The sequence below is a fragment of the Tasmannia lanceolata genome, unplaced genomic scaffold (genome assembly GCF_043159265.1).
Source record: "Tasmannia lanceolata isolate RefF3 unplaced genomic scaffold, GAP_Taslan_0.1 ptg000006l, whole genome shotgun sequence".
In the NCBI taxonomy this organism is placed as follows: domain Eukaryota; kingdom Viridiplantae; phylum Streptophyta; class Magnoliopsida; order Canellales; family Winteraceae; genus Tasmannia; species Tasmannia lanceolata.
Window position 1 is genome coordinate 42,548,880 of NW_027518683.1, and position 25,049 is coordinate 42,573,928.

At 39.1% G+C, this 25,049-nt stretch overlaps 2 protein-coding genes across 2 annotated transcripts in view; one reads left to right on the forward strand and one right to left on the reverse strand.

Annotated features, from left to right (window-relative positions):
• Nucleotides 1–2,315: 2,315 nt before the first annotated feature.
• LOC143880319 (Protein kinase superfamily protein) overlaps nt 2,316–25,049 on the reverse strand; it is a 43,463-nt gene continuing 20,729 nt past the window's right edge. The window contains exons 7-11 of the mRNA XM_077383201.1: nt 17,665–17,930; nt 17,363–17,460; nt 4,641–4,819; nt 3,914–4,024; nt 2,316–2,767 (exon numbers count right to left, since the gene is read on the reverse strand). Of these exons, the coding sequence (XP_077239316.1) occupies nt 2,591–2,767; nt 3,914–4,024; nt 4,641–4,819; nt 17,363–17,460; nt 17,665–17,930 (831 nt within the window). The 3' untranslated portion in view covers nt 2,316–2,590. The remainder of the gene's footprint in view (nt 2,768–3,913; nt 4,025–4,640; nt 4,820–17,362; nt 17,461–17,664; nt 17,931–25,049) is intronic.
• On the forward strand, nt 20,659–21,603 carry LOC143878091 (uncharacterized). Its single transcript, XM_077380419.1, has 2 exons — nt 20,659–21,295; nt 21,386–21,603. Exons 1-2 carry the CDS (start codon nt 20,659–20,661, stop codon nt 21,601–21,603), a joined length of 855 nt encoding a protein of 284 aa, XP_077236534.1.

Sequence of the window (25,049 nt, forward strand, 5' to 3'; positions counted from 1 at the left end):
GTTTTGTTTAGATTGTCTCTAACCTCTATTTCACTAGTCAGAGAAATCAATTTAGCTCAATTTCTATTTCATTCTGAGAGTTTATTTCAAGGGCCATCAGTTTCTAATCACCATGTTCAAGCAACTCTTTTCTTTTTGCCAGTGTGCAATAGAAGATGGAAATCTGAACGTAGTAACTGGCCCCCATTTCTCTTACATAAATAGTGAGATAAGGATAAATATCAGATCTACTGGTGTTGTAATCTTGCATATGACTGTTCTTCTTTCCCTGTAAGTATGTGTTCTTCTATGTTCTATTATTGTATTAAGGCTGCTTGTCTTTGCTTGCTAATATCTATTCCTTGCAAACAGAGCCTTAAAATCTTTTTTTTTTTTTTTTGGTGCTGTATTTTGAATCATTAATGCAGATTAGTCATTTAATCAAAGGCAAAAGTTAGGCTCTCATTCAACTTCTAGCTTAGAAACGTTTGATTTCTTTTCTTCTCTTTTGAGCAAACGCTTGGTGACTCTAGGCATATATCATTTCCTAAAAGATGGATTCTTAGACTCTCATAATTCTCTGGCCGGCTTTGAGTCGGATCCTTTTAAACAGATGTCCAAAGCCAATACATGGATGTCTATGATTTTATTCAACAAATGCCATGAAAAATCACTTGTGGAATCATCGCATTGGCAACCTCGAATTTGTTTTTTAGTGGAATATTAATTTCTAATGTGGTGAGAGAGGGGTAAGAAGGGTAGGGAAGGAGACTGGGATTGAGGAGAGGATGAGAAACGGCTACGAAACAGGTAAAAAATAAATCGTATTTTGAGTAGAGTTTGTTTTCCCTGCCTTTGTTTTTTTCAGCCTTTCCTCACCCTCTCCTCACTCATGTCCTCTTACTATCCCCTCACCATTGAATAAACTAATATTCCATGGAAAGAATTCATGGTTTGAAAACATGACCTCAATTTCCTATTTTTGAAAAATTGAGGCGTTTGGGTTTCTTTATGATTTATCTTTTGTAGTTTGTTGATAGGGAATTGCCATCATTTGCATTTCTTTATTACATTACCCTCTTCTCTATTTGTTTGTGGATTGGTATGTAACACTTGAAATGCTTTTTTAATTTGTTTATAACAATTTGAATGCACTATGCAGCCATGCTACTTTTTTTTTCATGGAATATTAGCTTGCGAAATGTTGAGGAAATGGTAGGGAGAGTTGGGGAGGGAGAGAATTGAGAGGACATGAGTGAGAAGATAGTGTGAAGTGATTGGAATATAAGGAAAAACCAGAACTCCAGACTGAGTAGAGTTTTCTTTTCCTTGTTTTTTCAGCAACTTCTTTCCCTCTCCTCATTCATGTCCCCTCAATCTCTCCTTGTCCCTCTTCCACCACTTGATATACTAATATTCCATGGGAGAAACTTACATGGCTACCAAACATGGCCTTAATATGGATGTGTCAACAAAGTTTTGATAAACTAAAAAGCCATGGAAAAAAACCTCACATGGCCTTAATGTAGGCAGGTCAACCTGCCGTGTTTACATTCTATTTTAACTCTTATTTTATTATTAACTTTCTAAATTAATATATATTATTATCCTCTCTCGTCAAACCTAAAACCTAAACAGATTTTTCTTCTAATATTATATTAATGATAACCTATCAGTCTCTTTCATGCTGGATACTGTGTAGACCAGAGAGAACTGTATATTAAATTGGTGAATGCATTACAATTTAATTATCTAATGATTATTTTATATTTGTAGTAGCTTAAGGGAAATGTTATCAGCACTACTGTATTTTGATGAGGGCACTCCTCACTTTATTAATAGTACGGTATGGACCGCACCGTAGGATGATCCAAACCGTCCATTAGATGGGCCACAGCCTAAATAGGTTGTGCCCCAAAAATCATTTCAGAGGACAACCTATTTAGGTTGTGGCCCATCTAATTGACGGTTTGGATCATCGTATGGTGCGGGCCATACCGTACTTTTAATAAAGTGAGTGCCTTCATCAAAATACAGTAGTGCGGATAACATTTCCCTAGCTTAATCTTACAATTTATTAGTTTGTAATATCTTGCTGAACAGTATGATTGCAAATCAATAATTTTATATGTATGCGTGCCTGGTTATGCCCCCATTTCTAGACTTTTAGGTGTTACCATATCTGACACTCTCATATTTATATCAGCACTCAACAAGTCAATAGTATCATAGGATATTGCAGAACTCCATGAGGCGACCCAAGTGCTCTTGCCCTGAACAAGCATTCCACAAGAAGTCAACAGTTTAGTTTTTTCTTCGCAGAACCCTAAACAAAATTATTTAAAAAAAATAATATTTCAATGTCTTGCGAGGATTCGAGTGACTGGTTTTTTGCAGGATTGCTGTTATGTATGCAACAGAAATAGCAGAACAGATGCAGCCATTCCCATCTGGATTTAATATATACAATATCTTATGTAATGCTTTTTGGACCCAAAAGGCTGGAGGGATAAAAATATTAAAACACCTTTGGATATATTCTATTTACAAATGCAGAATTTATTTAGTTGTGATAGTAATCTGGGTAAATTATCTAAATTCTGGGACTTCGTTAGACCCTCTCCCTGCTGCTGATTCTCCGGTTCGAGGCGATGGTGATCCTCTGGTCCTGGAGCATGTTTAGTTCCGGAGCTAATAACCGAGTGTAACGGTCGAAATACAAAAGCTGTTTCATGAGAAGAGCAAACTCCCGAGGAAATCTCAGCCCGTATGATTCGCTAACCCGTACCTGTAAATCAGATTCATTATGTGGGCGATTTTGTAGTCTAGGAAGAGAAGAGAAAAAGAGATTTATATCTACTGAAACTTGGAGTAAATTGATGGAAGTTATAGCAAAGACTACAAACTAAAAATGGCCACTTGATGAGGCCCAAGTTTTGAACTGAAACTTGGTCAGTTGAAATTTTCTGAGTACGAGATAAAAGTTTTCTTTGGGGTCCTGCTTAGGTGTGCAACTCAGGGTCAATATTTTGGGAATTCGGGTTGAACTTTTACCATAAAATCGGGTCGGGTTTGCATGGATTCCAATTCATATTTTAGCAAAAGCTCAACCCAACCCGATCCAAGTTGCACCCCATCCAGTTAACTGTCCTCATTAGAGAGCTCTTTCAATACTAGACCAATTTTTTAAACCTTATTTTTGGAAAAAAAAAAAACGAAATGCAAAGACTACACTGGAAACTACGGAAAGCTATTTCAAGTGGAGCAAAGGTACCCTCCAAAGAAGGGCCTTTAAGAGGTAGGGGAGGAACACTGCATTATCCGTTGGGGAACCGAGTTCCTGTTGTCTAAAAACACTTCTTGAAAATAAGCTTATGAGTGCTTCGGGTAAAGGATAATTCGAAACCATGATAAGCTGCGAGATAGGATCCGCCAATAACTAGACCTAATAAAATAACACCTAGTTATTTTAGTTAGTTTATGTGGAGTCATTAACTAATTAATTCTGGAACCTATTGATTGGTGTCATACTGCGAGATAGGTTCCGCCAATAACTAGACCTAATAAAATAACACCTAGTTATTTTAGTTAGTTTATGTGGAGTCATTAACTAATTCATTCTGTTTACATATTCATATCGAATCAATAGAAACAATGATTCTATACCGGGACCTTAATGCAAAGAATACACCAATGCTAACTGAGTAGATTATACCCAAAACCACTAGATGGAAATCCCCAAGCATCCTACTACAAAAGAGAAAAAATGAATCGGTTTCCATATGCTGAAATTTTAGGAAATGGTGAGTGGTCATGCATTGTTCCCATGCTTTCTCAAGAGAAAGGTGTTGAAGTTCATTTCAGAAATTTTATGGATTTCCTTTTCATTATTTAAATAATGATGGTTGAAGGTTTTCGTTAAAAAAAAACTTACCACATCAAGGAACAAAGCATTCATTTGCCTTTCATCGACAACTAGATTAGCAGAGACAGCAGCTGTATTGGGTCCTCTGGCTGTTGCAACAACGATTTCTGTATCTAAATCCTGCATATTGAAAGAGCATATGGACCATTCAGAATATATTTCAGTTACAAAAGTAAATCACAAACAAATATACTCCTAAGAATGCAAAATTGAATGAATTGCAGAGTATCAAAACCCGAGATCATATAAATGCCAGCATTTTCATTGCTAATCAGAATTGTTTTCTCCCCTGTCAGACTCTTCGTACAAGGGAAAATTGATATTATTCCAACAAGTCAACTCAATCAATAATCTGGTCAGGTCAAAAGGTAATCTGTTTCTACAGAACCAGGAAAACTTGGATATAGTAAGCAAAAGTTGGTCAGGTGCCTGAAGAACTTGATAAAGTACTCCAAAAACTTGAAAACATCAGACTGAAACATAAACCATTTGAAAGTTGAAAAAATTAGATTTTGTACACAAACCAATTGACTCATTTCCTATTCATATTTATATATGATCGTACTCAGTTATCAATAATTAATTACTGCCTGCCTTGCAGGATCTTGACCCTTTTTTTTTTGTTAGTAAAGCTCATCAGTCCCATCATATCGTAGCTATTGTTTCAATTCGGACTAAGGAAAATTTCTTATTCCAGAAACAGAAAGCATCCCATACAGAAACTATGAGCACGTACCTGTATTGATGAAAATATCTTCTCCAAGTCTCTTGCAAATGCCTTGGCGTCTACATCCTTGTCTGTAGCACCCATTTCTGTTAAGGCAGAAGCCATTGCTTCGTATTCTTCAGTGGCAATTGATGTCAAAAATATCTCCATAGCACCCCATGTCTTTGGAGAAATGCGACCAACGATTCCTGCAGAGTTACTTCAAAATTGAGTGACTTAATGATGCTCAATTACAGAGAACATTGAGGTATTAAATGTCATGGTGTGTTGTGCAGATGTCTTGTATTCTGGCATTATACAGGACCCTGACGGACTAATGTGCGGGACGCACACGCGGGTCGAGCTACACAGTTAGCTCACTGACGCACACACGGGTCGAGCTACACGGTTAGCTCGCTGACGCAAATGCGGGTCGAGCGGTTAGCTCGCTGGTGTGCCAGGGGCAGCGCCCCAATAGATTTTTTTTAAAGGTTAACAATTTATTTCAAGAAACCACCATTAGATTTTTTTTAAGGTAACAATTTATTTCAAGAAAGAGAATAATGTACAGGATGAGAGGGACAAGATGTCCCAACAATAAGTGCGACAGACAGCACAAGAGAAAAAAAGGGCGGCCTAGTGCACGAGGCTCTTGCCATTGCGGGGTCTGGGGAGGGCTAGATGTATGCAGCCTTACCCCTGACGGCACAAGAGAAATACAAAAAAAAAACAGAATCACTGGACCCCAATGTGGGACTCGTAAAACACCACTAGGGTATCCTACGGTGTACTCCTCCTTTCACCAACCCATCCGCCACCTCATTGGCAGATCTTCGCATATGCATCAATCGCGGACGCATGAGAGGTATGAGGTCCCTAGACCGAAATAGTGGCAGTGATATAAGCCACATTTTAATTTTCGGATTCTTCACTAAAGGGTATTTCGGTAATTTTCTCCATTTAGTGGAAGTGATATATAAGCCACATGTTAGGGTTGTGGGATTAGGTTTTCTTGGCCAAGCAAAAGAGAGTTTGTAACCCTAGATCGAAATAGAGGAAAATCTTCCCCCATGGATGTAGACATTGCCGAACAACGTAAAATCTTGTGTGATTGTGTGATTGTGATCTTCGCTTCCTTTCTTGTTGTTTATTGCTGCACATCGTGTTTGATCCGTGTTGAGAAGGTACTTCTCGGTTTTTCTACATGGTGATATTATGATATGCCTTCTGAGAAATTAAGAGTGAAGCACGGAGTTATGAAACTACTACAACAATTAGCATGAATTCACAATGTATTCATTTCTTCTATGTTTGGTGATAAGTTGAACCTTCCATAACTTGGTGAGGTTATATCTGCTTCTTTACCAATTTAATCATAAGTCAGCAATATACTGTTGTCACTCTGTCGTACATATCATGTACTGAATGGCAGTGGATGGTATACTTGTGCCAAACATACTATAATTTCATTTTTCAATTTTGCAATTTTTTATTGTTCTATAGGTTGGGGATCTTCCCAGTCATGAGCTGAATGAATCCCACTAATCCAGACCAGCAAAAGAAGACAACACAAAGTCTAGAAGACACTTTCCAAGGAAGTGTGGCACAAGAATTTACTGATGCAAAACGCGAGGTATGTAAGGACAGACTTTATTATAATTCCAAGATGATAGTCAAATGTGATCTAGCCATCTTAGCCATTAGATCTAGTCATTATTTTGATTATTTTGTTGGAAATGTGTTCTTTTCTTTTCAGGTAGTTTTTTATTTTATTTTATTTATTTAATAGCATTTTATTTAGCCTAGACAAGGGGGATGCCAACATCAACCTTCAGCCCACCATATCTCTTTTCTCCATGGAGCCACTTAACAACTTTAATAACCTAACCCTCGTCCATCATTGCCTTCTTTCTTTTTGGCTAAAAACCAGAATCCTTGGCTCTGTTTGGTTGTGCGGCAGACTCAGAGAGTAGCAGAGTAAGTAGTCAAAAGGGAGGAGACAAGCAATGTATTTACTTGGAATTACCTCAGAGAGTAGTGGTAAGTAGTGTTTGGTTGCACGGCATATACTCTCTCTCTCTCTCTCCCCCCCGTTTCTCTCTTTTGATTTCTCCACCCCTCTTTCTTACCATCAACATCCCTCCCCCTCTCTCCACTCGATCACTCTCTCCCCCTCTCTCCACTCGATCACTCTCTCCCCCTCTCCCTCACACGACCTCCCTCTCTTTCGTCTCTCTTTCTCTTCTTGATCTCCCCCTCTCACCCTCAATCTTTCTTTCCTCCCTTAAACTTCTCCATCTTGGTTTCTACCACCCCTCTCCCCATCTTTCTCATTTCTTACATCCTTTATTCCCACTCCCCTCTGTCTTCTCTCTTTCTTTGTAGTCTTTTCTTCTTTTCTCCTCCTTTTCGCTTTTTCCTTCGTCACCCTTCCTGGTTGGGTTCATAAATCTCTCCTCTTTATACCCCTTTCTTGATCTTGATTCCCTTTTCGTGATCTTGACTCTCCATTCCTCTCTCCTCTTTATACCCCTTTCTTGATCTTGATTCCCTTTTCGTGATCTTGACTCTCCATTCCTTTCTCTCTCTATATATATTGGCTAAGATCAAGCCCTTACCTCTCTACTCGACTTATCTCTCCCCTCCCTGCCTTGGAGACGGGCAATAAAGACGTCTGAGGCCCAATATGCCATCCCAAGCATGGATTCATCATTTCTTTTCCTATTAGGCCACCGGTATTTTCTTAGCACTGGTAAGATGCGAGAAGGTTTGCAAATCTGGGGTGGGCTTGGTATTAGAAGGATGAAGGAGGTTAACATCGTTCTATTGGTTAAGTGCTTTTGTGCACAGAAGGCAAAGCCTTGATGGGGTTCTCTTGGCTAGTGAATGTGTCAATTTTTATCATCAAAGTGGGAAAATGGGTGTTTTTTTCAAAATTGACACGGAGAAGGTGTGTGATAGGGTTGCGTGGAAGTGTAAATTACTTGTTGAGTAGAATGGACTTCGGTGATAGGTTGAGAGGATGGATAAGGTGCTGCATTTCTTCCGTGTGGTGCTCGGTAGAGGTGAATGGCTCGCCTAGAGGAAAGTTTCAAGCCTTTAAGGGACTGCATCAAGGAGATCCATTATCCCCGTTCCCCTTCACCATTATGTTGCAGTCTCTTAGTAAGATTTTCGAGAAGGCTTGGGCCTAGGGTCTTATTGAGGGGTTCAAGATTGGGTTTTCTAGGTCAGAGATTACTCACCTTCAATACACTGACTTTACTCTTAAATAACCTCGAGGTTTGGACAATTAAAAATATGAAGGCAGTTTTACACTACTACGCGGTTCTCTTTGGCCAGGGGATTAACTTTGCAAATCTGTGGTGATGGAGGACAGTTGGATGATGAAAAGGTGGAAAGCTGTGTGAGGACTCTTGGTTAGGATGGGACTCATCCATGACTAATTTACATTTTCTGTTGTGCGTGCTACACCTCCTAAGATTGTATAGGATTCGGTCATCGAAAGAGTGGAGAAGAAGCTCTCCCCTTGAAAGAAAATGGGGGTGGGGGGAGGGTGCATAATAACTCTGATTGAAGCAGTGCTTGCCAATCTCCCCATTTACTTCATATTTCTCTTATGCTGCCATGTTGTTGTGATTAAGAAGCTAGAGACATTTCAAAGAAATTTCCTCTGGAATGATGCAGATAGTAAGAAATACTATCTAGTTAGTTGGGAGGAGGTGTGACGACTTAAGGAAAAGGCCTTGCTTGACAAGTAGATTTGGAAGTTTGGAGAGGATAGAGTGTTTTTGAAGAATGTTTTTATGGAGAAGTATGATTCTAGTTGGCTGGACTCTATTAGATGAGTACGAATTCTAGGACACTATGATGTGGTGCAACATCTTTAAGTCCCTTGACCAGTCCCAAGAAGAGATTTACTTAAGTGTAGGTAGTGGGGAGAAAATCCACTTCTAACAGGACATTTGGTGTGGTCTTAGTTCTCTCTAGTTGGATTTCCCTCCACTTTTCAAAGTTGCCTTTGAGAGAGGGATCAATATAAGTGCCTCTTGTCATAAAAAAGGTGGACTGGAAAGTTTATTTCCGCAAGTACTTTGATAGAGAGCTTGATATGTTTGCTTCTTTTATGGCTAGACTGGATCATGTTTTAATCAAAAGGCAGCGTAAAGAGCATCAATTGTGGAGGTTGATTTGTAAGATTTGTTTCTCTGTTCGGTCTGTTTATAATCAGTTGGCGTCACTGACTTTTCCCTCTGAGGCGAGGCGTGGACAGTACACTGCTAGTCATAGGATTTCTTCGTTTTCTTGGACTGCATGCTTAGATAAAATCTTGATTGTCGATCATGTTCGAAACTGTGGGAGATCATCATAAGTGCTCTTTGTGGCTAGCTGATAGTGAGGCAGTGGATCACCTGTTCTTGCATTGTGGAGAGATTTGGCATTTCATCTTTAATCTGATCAGAGTGAGTTTGGTTATTCCTAAGCACATTGCTGATCTATTCGAGTCTTGGGACTTTTTTGCTCTCTAGCCTACTAGAGGGAGAGTTCTTTGGAACATGTTTCTCTTTACTTCGCTTATTTTTATTTGAAAGAAAGGATGATTTTAAGATTTCTATGGAAGCATGGAAGTTGGGAAGTTAGATAGTTATCTAGAGTGGACTAGATGAGATTCATTAAGAAAATCAAATGAAATGTAGGAATGTTCAGATTAGTGGAAGAGTGCTAAATTTAGCAACTGGCTCAGGCAATCGGAAATGATACAACCATCGGACCAAAGATAAGAAGGTTGTCGGGGTAATTCTTAACAGTGCTGCCCTGAACAACTGGAAAACTATTATATGACAGAAGAAATTAAAATTAAAAGCCGTCCCTAGATGTTGCCCTGTGGTTATTTCATGGGCAAGAAGGGCATCAGTGGGTCCGTGGAAGTTGGTGTCCATCTTAGTGGAAATTTCGGACCTGTGCAACAAACCCCAGGTACAACACCATAAAAGTCAGCTAACTCAGAAGCAGGCATTTGGCTAAGCAAGGAGCTGATTGGAGCAGTTTAATCATTAGTGACGTTTTCCTCACAGCGTAGCTTTATTCTGGTTTGTGATTAAAGTGTTCTCTTGGTTATCTAAGGACAACTCGTCCTTCTGTTTTTTGTATTCTCTTTGCTGCAATGCATTTACCTAGTTAAGAAAACACAGTAGGACGCTAATTTCAAAATTTGAAGTTGATGTGATTAATAGAACTTAAATCTGGGTGTATTTATCAATCCAGCAAAAAACATCAAACCCTAGGACTGGATCCGGTCATAACATACAATCTTACTGTGGGATCAGGTTGGATTTTGACTACTATTGGGTGTCTATAACCTAGAGCAAAACCATAAAGTTTGAGCAAGATCCTACTGTTAGAGTAATGTCTAGAAACAATCCACTTGGGTTGGTTTCACAGTTTTAACTGTCCAAGATTGTATGGTATAGAAAATTGAATTCTCGAGACAGAAATAAGATGGAAGGAAAAGAGTTGACATTTATGGAAGATACATCGCACAAAAACAAGATGGATAGAATAGGCCTCCCACCTATAGATTTCCTAGGCCTCCCACCTCTCTCTCATTCCTCTTCTTTCCTCTTTCCTCTTTCCTCTTTCCTCTTCTTCTTCATTTTCTTTTAGTCTTTCTTCTTCTCCTTTTTTTTCCTCTTCTTCCACTTTGTCTTCCTCATCTTTTTTGAAGTATAGTGACTGGAGACTTAACAGAGAGAGTTAAGATGTCTCGTATTACGTCTTCAAAAAGAAAGAAAAATTGTAGGAAAAATCTCTACAAAATATTGTCTAAAAATTGTCAACTTTTTTGAATATTTTACTGCGCTAAAATTTGTTCTAACATGATAATTTTTTTTGCCACCCTAAAATTTGTTCTCTCTCTAAAAAAAATTTTCATGCTAAAAATTTTTCGTCTTTCAATTTTTTTACCGCGTTAATTTTTTTTATTGCTCTAAATTTTTTTACAGCTAAAAGTTTTGTTCATCGAAACTCACATTTATTCATTTTTTCTATTTTTCTATTTTTATTCTTCTTCCTCTTATTTTGTATTTTCTCTTTTTATTACTATTTTCTTCTTTTTATTTCCTTAATAATCTCAATCATTGTTTATCTTTGTGGAGACATCAATCACCCTATTTTCGAAAAAAATAACTAAAAAGACAAAGGCGCGCTGCCCCATGCACGCTCCCAACAAGCTAACCGCTTCAGCTCAGCCAGCATTTGCATCATGCACATTTGTCCGTTCACTATTAGACTACTATCTGCCCTGCACAACAATAATAAAAACTGAGAACATCTAGAAAAGAAAATGGGGGAAATGAAAAGATGAAGAAAAACAGAAAGATTGGTAAGAATCCTTAGAAGAAGCAAAGTAGGAAAAAATGGAGAAAATGAAAACAAAAGAGAAAGAAGAGGAAGAGGAAGAGTAAGACTGAGAAACTACTAATTTTCAGTAAAATGTGAGAAGGATGAAGTTGGTATGGATCCGGGACTCTCCCGGTGAATTCTTAGTTAAATCTTTTCCTTGTAGCATGTCCTGTATCTTCCATGGTAGCTAGAGTTTGGGAAACACATGCCCCTCCAAGGGAGGTACTTTTGTCTGGGTGGTTCTTTAGGGTAGGATCCAGACAGTAGATTTCTTGTGCAAGATGTTTATTGTTGATCATTGTTGTTTGTGCATTGAGGTGGGTGAGACTATCGACCATATTTTTATTTATTGCAAAATGGCCCGAGCAATATGTAGCAACCTTCTCAACAAATTTGGCATGGTATGGGTATTCCCTAATACTCTAGTGGATCTCTTTCTTGGTTGGCTATCAGTCCCATGGAGGAAAAAGGGTAAAATTTTGTGGAATATGTCTTTCTTAGCAACACTGTGGGCTTTGTGGAAAGAAAGGAATGCAAGAATTTTTTATGGAACCGCTAAAAGTCAGTACTTGTATATTAAAGTAGTGGCTTTAACTATATCTTGGGTAAAAACCCTCCCTCCATTCAGATTCATATCATCATACGACCTTTGGTATGGGTGGAGGGAAATTTGCAATAGTGGAGACAGAAGACAAAAAAGTATTGCCGAAGTGGAACTCCCCTCCCATTTTTTGGAAGCTAAATTTTGATGGTTTAAGTCTTGGTAACCTGGTCCATCTGGGATTTGGGGTTGGGGGTTCGGGGGGGCGGGGGGCGCGGTCTTCGTGATGAGCGGTTGTCTAGGCCTTTGCCGGGCCTATTGGCGTGGCGGATGCTATGAAAGCGGAAGTTAGGGCTGCTTATCAAGGCGTTATGTTGGTGAGCTAGGAGATGTTTGACAAATTGGTTGTTGAAGGGGACTCGCTCAATGTTATTCGTTGGTTGGAGGGATCAGCTTCGCATCCTTGGAAATTTGATAAATGTTTTGATGAAATTTCAGACCCCATCGGATCATCCTCGATTGTCTTCTGGCATGTGAGGAGATCAGCAAATGACACCGCTGATAGGCTTGCGCGGGAGGGGGTCTCTAAGGATGCCCTTGCACTCTTTGACGAGCTTCCCCCTTGATTTGTTTCTATTCTCTTTGTACTCCTTTTCTTGTATCTGGCATCATTTGATGTCTCTCTCCTGACCATCTCAGTTGGCTATTATTAATATATTCTGCGACATTTCAAAAAAACAAAAAAAGGCCACCGGTATTCTCCTTCAAATTTCCCCTCAGCTTTAACAATAACCATCCCCATTTTATTTACCTTGAGCCTACCAACCACAGGATAAACACATTTTGAGCCATAGTTAGACATTAGTTAATAGATCTGATTTGATTGATAGACTTATATACAAATCTAATTTTTTTTTTTTAACTTTGATTAAAACCTATAGTTGGAATTTTACTTGTACGAGTTAATTTTCTATTGATGAATCATTTTAAAAGATTTGGATTTTTATGAAAATTCTCGACGCTCTTTGGTTTTATGTGTTGTTTATTTTGATTTGGGAATGTATGTTTCTATTAATTTGAATTATAACCCATCTTAAGCTCCAAATTTCATAGAAAATGAACCGTGAGCATATAGGTTTGCACCAAATTGGTATCAGATCACTTGTAGGGTTCCATCACGTTTAGAGCTCCAAATGTTAGGTTAAAGTCCCAATAGAGTCCTCCTTAGTTGTAGGTTTTAGGTAGCTCATCTAGCGCACATAGAATATCAATCAAATTTCTCTTCGAGTCTAGATTAGTTGATCTTGTCTTTTGGGGCATCTTTAAATAGTCGTGTTCATTAGTGATGTCCTAAGCTTAGTCTATCCCAAATTTTTTAAGACAGAATATATGGAATGCAACTTTAGTAATGTAAGGAGGCGGGATGAGGATGTAGTAATGACTGGACAGGAGGTACCTAAGAGGGATATCTTTCGCTATCTTGGTTCAATTCTACATAAGGAAAGGGAGATTGAAGAGGATGTTAACCATAGAATAAGAGCAGGTTAGTTGAAGTGGAAGCTTGCCTAACCAAGTGGAAGCTTGCCTCAGGAGTTCTGTGTGCCCATAAAATCCCTACCAAGTTGAAGGGAAAGTTTTATAAGACAACTATGAGGCCAGCCATGCGGTACGGCTCAAAATGTTGGGCCACCAAGAAGCAGCATGTGCATAAGATGAGTGTAGCAGAGATGCGAATGCTTAGATGGATGTGCGGCCAGACAAGGTTAGACAGAATTAAAAATGAAGACATTCATAAAAAGGTGGGGGTGGCACCAATTGAGGAGAAAATGAGAAAGCACCACTTAAGATGATTTGGACATATCCAACGTAGGCCTTTGGATGCTCTGGTGAGAAGAGGCGACTTGTGCCAAATTGATGGAGTAAAAAGAGGTATAGGCAGACCGAAAACAACTTGGGTAGAAACAATGAGGAAAGACTTGATAGCTAGGAACATAACAGAGAACATGACCTTGGATAGGATAGAATAAAAGAAAATGATCCACGTAGAAGAACCCAACTAGAGCCAAGATCAGAGCCGGATAGATTCCTTTCACATTCTTCATGAAATTTTTCTAAAGGATTCATTTAGCCGACCCCAACTAGTTTGGGACAAAGGCTTTGTTGAGTTGAGTTGAGTATTACCTTGCGTTGCATCATTCTATTCTTGTTTTCGCATCATAATATCTTTCCAGAGTTTGTAGGGTTCTCTTGCAAGTCGAATTATCCATTTTCAACTATGGCAAATAAGGCCAATGCTCCACATCAGGGGCAAGGACGAATCCAGCCCCGAAGAGCATGGCAACGAAGCACTCAGGCTACATTGGATAAGCACTCAGACACATTAGCTAAGATTAAAGTCACCCTAAATCGCATTGGCAAATATATTGGGCTTAAGGATCCAGAGTATCCTACAACCATTAGATATACATGCCTGACCAATTCACCTATACAAGGCAAGTAGAGGCAAAAGGACATTGATAGAGGCCCTGCTTATTCATCCATTAGAAATCCTATGGCTACTCATTTGAACACTACTCTCCTCTCTAAGAGCACTTTCAATATACCACAGACCGCTGGTAAATGAGACGAGCACGAGTAATGGAATTTTAAGATCCCAATCGCAAAATATTACTTCTAAATATTTCAAATGTAACAAAGCGATTCCAAATCCGATGAACCGAGTCATGGGTGTCCAATTGTCTACGTAGGACATTTGATCTCCAAACTAACTTTGAGAATATAACAGACCTTGAAGGAGGCTTCATGATCAAGGTGCTCCACATGAGGGGACGAATGAGTGAACTTGTAAAGGCAAACATGATGAAACTGTACTGGATGGGGATCATGTGGGAACAGTTTATGTGACTTAGTGCACGGTAAGTCAATTCATTAAAAGTCAAACTCCCAATACTGTCATGTATTCCCCTAGTAAAGACTGCTAAGAGGTTTGAGTCTATCATTGCTATTGTTAATATGTTCATTGATTTGTCTCACTTCATGTTGATTGTTATTTATGTCCTCCGATGTGTCATTTCTAGAACCATTTATGATCACTGAGAATCATCCTGAGGAAACACAGGATCTTATCCACGACCTCCATTTGAGCCCAAACCGCATAAAATCGAGTTAATAGTCTAAATACTCCCATTCTACCCTATCACATGCTTTTTCTATGTCAAGCTTGCACACAACCTCTTCCTTACCCATCTTGGAATAATAGTCAATCGTCTCATTGGCTATAAGGGAACAATCGAGAATCTGCCTGTCACTCACGAAAGCGCAATGGCTAGAAGAAATAATCTTTGGTAACACCTTGATTCTTTCCGCTAAAACCTTGGCCAGCACCTTATATAAGCAACCCACTAAGCTGATGGGTCTGAAATTAGACGCTTTTAATCATCCTTCAACTTTTGGAATCAATGTAATGAAGGTAGCCCCTGTTCCTTTATCTAAGTCCATTCCCTGGTGAAATTCTTCAAAGAACCTCAGTAGGTCCTCTTTTACATAACCCCAGCATTCCTGAAATAGAGCAATACAGAAAACATCTGGGCCGGTGCCTTATCCCTACCTAATGAGAACAGTCCTCTTTCTATTTCCTCCTTTGAAAATGGTCTTTCTAGAAATTGCCTATCAAGATCAGACAAGCAATAAAAAAAATACTCCCTCTGGGACCCGGCCTATTAATCTTTTCAGAAGTATACAAACCTTGATAGTAATCTCAATTATTTCGTTGATGATCTTCTCTTTATCATCAATGATCTCTTCATTAATTTTTTTAGGCTTCGATACGATTTCCCCTTCTTCGGGAGCTAGCCATGGCATGAAAATACGCCGTATTTTTATCCCCTTCTTTTAACCATTTTACTCTCGGCTTTTGACTCCAAGAGATCTCTTCTTGCAATACAAACCGGTTATGCTCTTCCTTCAAACATCCCGCTTCTTCTGATTCTTCTACGGTAGCAACACCTGCTTCCTCCTCAATTAAAGATTTAATTCGATCTAGCAGCCACTCCTTTCTCAAAGATGAATCCTTTTCCATGTACATCTTCCACTCCTTTCTCAAAGATGAATCCTTTTCCATGCACATCTTCCAATTTCTGAGTTTTTTCTTCACATAGCGAAGCTTGGATCCAATGATCATATCAGCGGGCCCAGTAGCTTTGTGTTCCGTCCACCACTTCCCCATCTTTTCATCCATTTTCGGGTGTTCCAACCAAGCTATGTTGAATCTAAAGGGAATAGGACCCCAAGATTCGAGTCTGGGATCCAAAGTATAGGACAATGGTCAGAAACCAAGTGGAGAAGGTCCAATTGACAGACATTCAAATACCCCTCCAACCATCTAGGGCAAATTAGGAATCTGTCAAGCCTACTGTGACTCTAGTTTCTTGACCATGTATACTGCGCACCCAGTAGTGGAATATCAATGAGCTCATTGGCACCTATAAAATCGGCAAATGCCTCCATATTTCTACTATAGTGATTGCAGCCCAATCTTTCATCAACAAACCTAATCTCATTGAAATCTCCGCCAATACACTATGGATAGGGCCATTTATAACTAATTACCTCCAACTCCACCCATAATAAACTTCTTTCCTATCGATGAATTATTCTAAAAGCTTTGGATCTACGTGAAGATTCTAGCCGCTCTTGCTTATTATGTTGGGAATGTATTTTGCTATTAATCTGAATTAGAATCCATTCTTATTCTCCAAAGTTCACAGAAAATGATTTGTGAACCCAAGGTTGCCAAAGCGGGAATCGAAACGGGAATCGAAGGCTCCCGGAATTGTCAGAAGCGGGAATCGTGAAGTCGTCGGAGAGTCGCCGGAGAATCTTCGGGAATTGTTGGGGACGTGGGAATAGCCAAGGAATCTCTAGGGAATCGCCAGAGAGAGTCTCTGAGAATCGTTCGGGAGTTGGGAATCACCAAGGAATCGCCGGGGAATTGCCGGACAATCGTATTCCGCATAACATTAAACCACGGCTCCCAAAAGTGGGAATCACAATTCCGGGGAATCATAAACCGTGATTCCCAAAAGTAGGAGACAGGTTTCCGGCGAATCCGAACCGGGATCCCAGTTTTGGGGAATTTGAGAAGATTCCTGTTTCGGATTCGTGAACCAGGGAATCACGGTTCCCCACTCTTAGGGACGAATCTTGCTTCCTTGTGTAAACCTATAGGTTTGCACCATGGTTTTATTATCTTTCCCATGCTTAATCTTTATGAAAATTCTTAATCCGTGAACCTGTAGATTAAGCATCCATTTTAATCTCAAGCCACAGGAAACAACAAATACAGTATTGTGTGGTGTAAGCACTTGCATTGTAGATGCTTTTCTCTCTTTAACTTCAACATGTGCAAACTACGTGGCTAATATGTAGCCAGATGCAAGCTTATCCCATAGCTGAACAGAAATAGGCTTCCAAAAAGTAAGATTTATGCATGGATGCCAGAATGTGAAAACAGATATTGAGCATGCTCCAGTTAGCCTACGCTACACGGACTCCTCCAAATGGGAGCAAGAAGAAGCACCCATAATAGAAAATTCATTGTTTTATGCGAAAGTGGTCCTTGATATTATTTATAATACCCATGATGTGACCTGAGTAACAAAGCAGATAACATAAAAAATAAAAAAAAACTATAACCAAAATTAGTATGTTTAATATTAACCAAAATAACAATACTACTTAAAGCAACTCCGTATCCTCACGATAAAAGCAAAAGTAGGTAGATATTAGGTTGGGCTCAATTTTTACGAACCAAAATCAAGAAATCCTATACGGCCATCACGAAGCAACCACAAGTTCCCTGCATGTACATCTGCATGAAAGGTCTCACATGCAAGCAAACTTCCAAACCTGCACATAACAACACTAAATTAATGTAGTAGACAAACAAAAGGGTTTTACATCAATGTAACATTTTGGATCTACTGTGGACTAAATCATTAGATACATCAAAATTATACATTTACTTCATCAATGTAAGGTACTCAATGAACATGGAAAAGATTGCACTATTGAATGTATAGATGGAAATGCAAATACAGATTAGGAACCTACCAGACATTAAGTGCAGTTATTAGGCTAGTCTCTGGACTAGGGACAAGGGATCTAATGGAGTCAAGGTCAGTGAGAGGAACTCCATAAAGCCTCTCCATGGTCAGCACTCGACGAGTGCTACAATGACGATATACTGCTGGAGCTTTGGCCTGCCTGGTGAGCCCCATATCTTCTAGATATCTTGAGAAGGATTCAATATTTACAGCTTCCTTTTGGAAGTCAACCTCTTCAAGCATTGATTCCCTTATATCTCGAATTATACCTACCTAATGTAAAGGTATATAAGACTGATGCAAGAAAATTATAACATCTTCAACAATATAATATTCAAAGTTAAAACAGTCGTTAGTTTCATGGGTATTTTAAAATAATAGATTGTTGAAACAAGGATTCAATATTTGCAGCTTCCTGTTGGAAGTCAACCTTTTCAAGCATTGATTCCCTTATATCTCAAATTAAACCTACCTAATGTAAAGATATATAAGACTGATGCCAGAAAATTATAACATCTTCAACAATATAATATTCAAAGTTAAAACAGTCGTTAGTTTCATGGGTATTTTAAAATAAGAAATTGATGAAACAAAACACTTTCTGGATGGTTTGACGACAATTGCTCGGAATTTTCCAAATAGAACAAAATGCACATGAAAAGACCAATATGCACAAACTTCAGGGTGAAATAAATCTAATAAATTGATGGGTTATGGTCATCAACAACCTTATTTTAGCCAGTTAAAGGAAAATTAAAAGCAGTATTCATCATTTTGTCAGAAATATAGGTTCTTGTAACTGGCCACATAAAAGAGGTCAGGTCATACTTTTTATTTCATTGAAAAAAGGGAATAGCATGCCAGTAATTGCACCCTTCAAAAAAGAAAATGGTTCCATTTTTTCATTTATAAATTGATTCATATGATTGATTAATTTCATGGATGTCTCTTACTCTACTGAATTTTATACTAAATAAATATCTCCGTACAAGATTGAGATTATACGGTAATGGGTTGCTCCTCTACTAGATTGAAAATAGGACCTCTTTGGTAGGATCCGAACTGTTGGGTCTGTCCATAGCATAGTTGTAAATACCGTTTCGTTTCGTCCGGAATGGACGAAACGAACCGGTTTCGTTCAAATTCCGGAATGAAATTGACAAAATTTCGTTTCGGACGAAATTTCGTTCCATTTCGTCCATTCCGGACGAAATTTTCCGAAATCCGGAATTTCGTCCGGAATGGACGAAATTCTCCATTCCGGCCGAAATCGTCCATAACGGCTAGTTTGACTTGCAGAATTTACGACAATGCCCCTGCAACGGCTCTTTTTGGTTTTTGACCATTTTAACCTCAAAATGTGACCGTTTATAGCTGTTGGGAAGGGTATTTTAGTCATTTTTAAATGCACAATCAATAAAAAACTCTATAAATAGCATTTTCCCTACCTTCTTTTCCTCCACCTTCACATAAGTGATTCTCCTTCTCTTCTCTACTTTCACTTACACTATCTATTCTACTAAATTTCCTACAAGTCTACCCTCTTCTTCAACTCAATTCAAGTCTATTTTGGAGCAAAGGGAAGGCATACATTCAACTTACCACTACAAGAAGTCAAGAACTATTTCCAAAGGCTTATTTCAAGTGAGTGAAGGCTAATTTTTTCTTCTTCTCTTCAACTCAAGTTCAACCCCAAGGTTCTCTTTATTTCTTTCCATTTCCTTTCTTTTATTTCTTACTTCATTTGTCCCCTTCTACTTCATTTTTTTGTAATTTGTTTCAATTTTCTTTCTTCTAATTCATTTTTCCCCTTCTTCTACTTCATTTCAGAATGAGTGGGTCGGGTTCAGGACCTTCTGCAGGAGCATCCTCTATTGGTTTGGCACCCGCTAGATCGGATGACCCGGCATGGTCTTACGGTACATTGGTTCCGGGTCAAAGAAATAAAATAACTTGCATATTCTGTGGCAAAGTCATATCGGGTGGAGGTATAACCCGCTTGAAAGAACATTTAGCGGCTGTTCCTGGTGAAGTAGCATCATGCAAAAAAGTGACTGAAGATGTAAAATATCGAATGAAGCACCTTTTAGATGCAAAGAGAAAAGAAAGGGCTAGGATGAGCATATCCAGAGTAGAAGTTGGAGGTTTTTATGGCACACCAGACGAAGAAGAAGAGCAGGATGAAGAAGACCTTGGCACACAATTGCCTCAAGTCCCTCAACGAAGAGGTAAGGAAGTTCTTGTAGAACCGAGTGGTACAAAAAGGAAGAAGAAGGGAATCACAGGAGGGATCAGGAATTTCTTTGCAGCACGAACAACCCCTGGAGCCCAGCCAAGCATTAAAAGTGCTTTGGCTACTAAAGAAACAATGGATAGAGCAGACATGGCGGTTGGCATGCTTTGCTACGATGCCAATCTCCCTTTCAACGTTGCCAATTCACCTTTCTGGCAACCTATGTTTGACGCTGTGAATGCCGTGGGTTCGGGTTATAAGGCACCTACTTATCATGCTTTAAGGGGTCCCATTTTGAAGAATACAGTGGATGAGGTAAACAACTACTTGGAGGAAATTAAGATGTCGTGGAGATACACTGGTTGTAGCATTATGGCAGATGGATGGACAGACACCAAACAACGTTCCCTAATCAACTTTTTGGTGTACTGCCCTAAAGGAGTCATATTCCTCAAATCCGTTGATGCATCTGGCATAGTGAAGAATGCCGATGAATTATACAATATCTTTGCAAAGATTGTCGGAGAGGTGAATCCGGAATATGTGGTGCAATTTGTAACTGACAGTGAGCCAAGTTACAAAGCTGCTGGGAAAAGACTAGAAGCCGCGTTTGGTACATTCTTCTGGACTCCGTGCGCAGCTCATTGCTTAGATCTCATCTTGGAGCATCTGTGCAAACCGACTGTATTTCCTCACATAGCAACCACAATTGAGAGGGCTCGAACGATTACAAAGTTCATCTACAACCATGGAAGCCTCTTGAATTTGATGAGGAAAAAGTTCACAGGAGGGAAGGAGTTGTGCCGCCCTGCTGCAACCAGATTTGCTACAAATTTCATTAGCATACAAAGTCTGGTGTTGAATCGGAAAGCACTTCAGCAGATGTTTGTGTCTGATGAGTATAGTACTAGTAGGTTTGTCCAACACCCACTGAGTGAAGGGGTAGTTAGTACTGTGTTGGATAAATCTTTTTGGGACCAATGCAAGTACATTCTAAACATCAGCGAGCCTTTAGTGAGAGTGCTGCGCTTGGTAGATCGGCAGGACAAACCGGCGATGGGTTACCTATATGAGGCTATGGATAAGGCCAAAGAGAACATCAAGGAGAGGTTGAAGAGAAAATCAGATTACAATCCCATCTGGAGGATCATCGACCAAAGATGGGATAGGCAACTCCACAGTCCCCTCCATGCAGCAGGATATTTTCTTAACCCTGCTCTCTTTTTCACTCCTACCTTCTCTAGGCACAGTGAAGTAACCAGAGGCTTGTTGGCATGCATCACTCGACTGGTACCTGATGAAGGTACACAAGACCTCATCACCAATCAGATTGAGGATTATCGAGAGGCTAAGGGTATGTTTGGAATGAAGCTTGCAATCCGCAACCGAACGAAGTTGGGACCAGGTATATTTGAGTTTTTTGTTTAATTAAGTATAATTCATTTTAACTTTCAGTTTCTCAACAAATAATGATTTACTATTTGTTACTTTACAGTTGCATGGTGGAATCAATTCGGAGGTGACGTGGAAGAATTACAGACATTTGCGATCAGAATTCTCAGTCAGACCTGCAGTGCGACTGGGTGTGAAAGGAATTGGAGCACCTTCGAACACATTCACTCTGCAAAGAGAAATAGGTTGGAGCACCAGAGATTAGATGACTTGGTGTTTGTCCATTACAATCTTAAGTCTCGAGAAAGGTATACAACGTAATATAATATTTTCAACTCTCACCTCATCACTTTAAGCTTTTAAGTTTAACCTTTGACATTGATTAAACTTAATGTTTTTCTTTTCAGGGACTTGTTGAGGAAATCATCTACCACTAGTGACCCTTTGAGCATAGACCATCTGGATGTCATGATGGATTGGGTTGCAGAAGAAGAAGATGTCATATTCATGCCGGAAGACATTGGGTGGGAAAATCTTGAAGGACCTACTGTTGTGGTTGGGGCCGGGGACGACAACGACGACTTTCTCATGCCTCTTGAAGAAGATGTCCATACTGGTGGTCCAGGTGGTGATGACGGCGGCGGCGACGACGACGACGACGAAGAAGACATTGAGTATGATCATCCGGGTTATGATGACTGAGAGTTGTTGCTACTAGCTATTGTCTATGTTTCATTTTCATGTATCTTTTTTTTTAATGTTTTTCTATGTATCAGACTATCAGTTGCACTTGTGCAAGACTTTATGTGTTTAAGTAATGAATATGCCTTTTGGGACACATATTTTGGACTATTTATTAGTTTTTCATCTTTTTCTATTGATTTTTTATTTTTTTGGATTTTTCTCATATTTTTTAATATATTTTTTGTGTGAACGAAAAGTTTCGACCGAAATGCACCGAAATGACCGAAATCCCACCGAAATTCCGTTTCGGTGGCCAAAACGAAATGGCGACCGAAACGGAATTTACAACTATGGTCCATAGGATCCGAAACTGTTGAATCTCTCTGTCCGGAATAGAAGGTTGCAAGTGTTCTCCTAATTGGAGATAATGCCGTTGAGAAACACAACAGGGATCAAATTTAATGGATATTCGGAGACTGGTCCTCAGATAATGTGTAGACTAATGAAGTATGACATCCATGACTGATATGGGACAACACACTTACAATTGTCATATGTAGGAAATGGTGATTCCTAATCGTAGGAGTGCGAGTCCTCCTCCAGATGAACCTGCACACCTTGATAGGGACAACGAGAGGAAACACCAATTGCACTACGTATGGTCTAGGATTTGATCTATCATAAAAAATTATATCAATTTGCGGATCTCCTAGAAATTTACGACTAAAGTGTGACCACAAAATCAGGTTATGTCTTAGAGCATAAATTGTCAAAAATTATAATATCCTAATTTGATGAATTAATTTCCCTGGATGATGTGTCCAAAATGATTTAATTAATTTAACCCCAAAAGTTAGCCACCAACTATTTTTCTAACAATACACTTTTCCAAATATATTATTTACTTAGATAGTTTATATTGGAATTTTTTTTTAATAGTACGTTATACTGGAAAATGACCAAAGGATTTTCAAATGGTCAAATATGATTAAATCAACTTCGAACTCCTGGATAGCCAGTAACATTAAAAAAAATACATGGACACCCTCAGTGTGCCCAATGATGATTATTTGGCCCATAGGATGAAAAGGAGGGGGGGCCTTGATATTAAACATCTTTGATTAAAAGGATAACTTAAAGTGGTTAGTCATGAGATGAAAAGACTCATACGGTGTAGCGTTTAGGGCACGACCTTGCACCTAGGGCACTCTTGGGATTTGGGAAAGCCCATGAGTTGCTGAATCAAAGTAGACCCAGCTATAAAATGATAGTATATGAGAGGATATTTTAGCCATTTATGAAATATTGTATATATGTAATTACATACACAATTTTTCAAATTAATGAAAACATTTTCTCCCACAGAATTTGCCTCCTCTCCTCTCGTCACTTCTCTCTCCGTCCCTCCTTCACATTAAATCTCACTATTTTACATGGTATTAGTGTGGGAGATCTATCAAAGGTGAAGCTAAAGACCAGGATTTATCATTTAAAGAGGTATTCCATTCTTCATTTAACCTTTGAAATCCTAATTTCTTGTGTTACTTTCAGCCAAAATCTCTTTTTTTCTATTTTAAGCATCCACCTACAAATCCATAATTGTTTTTTACTTGATTCTCTTTTTTCAAATTTTCCCTCTTGCTAACATGCACCTCAAGTCAAGACTCACTTCAACATTTAACTTAAGCTGGGAGCCTTTAAAACCCAACGATAGATCCAACTTAGGTGCATTTTATCCCACAACCTAAAAAGGTGCATGTTAGCACCCTCATAACGAAAATAGAAACACCCACAACAACTCAGAAAAAATCCTAGTTTTTTCTCCATTTGAATGTCCAAAACCCATTTCTCTTTTAGCTTCCAGAGTCCATACCCTAACTCTACAAAATTCTCCAGGTAGGTATTTACCTACCGCAGGTTTTCTCATTTCCTTTTGTCTTAGTCCATTTCCATATCATGGGTTCTTCTTCCGCCTTTCCTTCTTCACCTCCTGCGGCTGCTTCTTTCACCATCTTCCCTCATCTAGTGGCAATCAAGCTCACTAATGACAATCACTTCAAGGTCAACAATGATAATTATCCCAATTGCCCATGCTCAGGCATTATAGACCATCTTGGAGGTCTCCTGACTAAATATGATGAATGTGATGATAGGAGATGGAGAGTTCTTTAGACAATCATTGGGAGACAAATCCCATTAAGCATGGCATATGAAAAATCAATATGTGATTGCTTGCGTGAAGATACAATATCACCAGAATTTCTAGCTCGGATTCTAGATGTCACATGCGCACGGGATCTGTGGAAGCATATTGAAGATACCATATCCCAAAACAATCTGAATCTCACATGCTGCAACTTCGAGCCAAAGTAAAAACTAGTTGAAAGGATAAACTCACTACACAAGAATTCCTTACGAAGATGAAAAACATCTATGATCAGTTTGTTGCCATTTAACAAACACTAGATGAATGTGTGAAGTTAGATACATTTTGAATGGTTTAGGAGATTACTACAAGGAGTTCACTGCTTCACTTCTTACTTGGAAGGATTTTCCCACTTTCTCTGAGTTAAGGATCATGTTATTATGGATTCATGGGATCTTCCTCCACATCTTGATAAGTGTCTAGGATCTTCATCAGCCTCCTCAAACAGCTTTGAGGTGAATTATACAACAGGATCCTCCCCTTCTCGGGATCGTGGTAGTGGTCATGGTAGAGGCAAGGTTTCAAATTTCGGTTTCGGGATTGATTTCGGACCTCACCGAAACTGAAATTTTCGGGCGAAATCCATGAAATCAAATAAAACAATATTTTATCCTTGAGAAAATTTCGGACGAAATCCCCGAAATTCGAAACGAAATTTCGAAATTTGGGTCGAAATTTTATACCATTTCGGGTAAACCCGATTTCGGTTTCGTTCTCGTCCGAAACCCGAAATTTCGGATTTCGGTCGAAATTTAAAACCATGGCTAGAGGTCCCGATGGACTGCACTATGTCACTACCATTAGCAGGGGTTTCAGAATCCAAATCCTAGGCCTCCTCAACCATGCCTGACACATGGAAGGACCCATCATGGTTTGC

What these genes read in the sequence shown, in the direction of transcription:
- LOC143878091 (XM_077380419.1), top strand. Translation starts at nt 20,659, where the DNA reads ATGAGGAAAAAGTTCACAGGAGGGAAGGAGTTGTGCCGCCCTGCTGCA. An exon ending in CCGAACGAAGTTGGGACCAG is followed by an intron (nt 21,296 to 21,385) that starts GTATATTTGAGT and finishes GTTACTTTACAG; the next exon opens with TTGCATGGTGGAATCAATTC.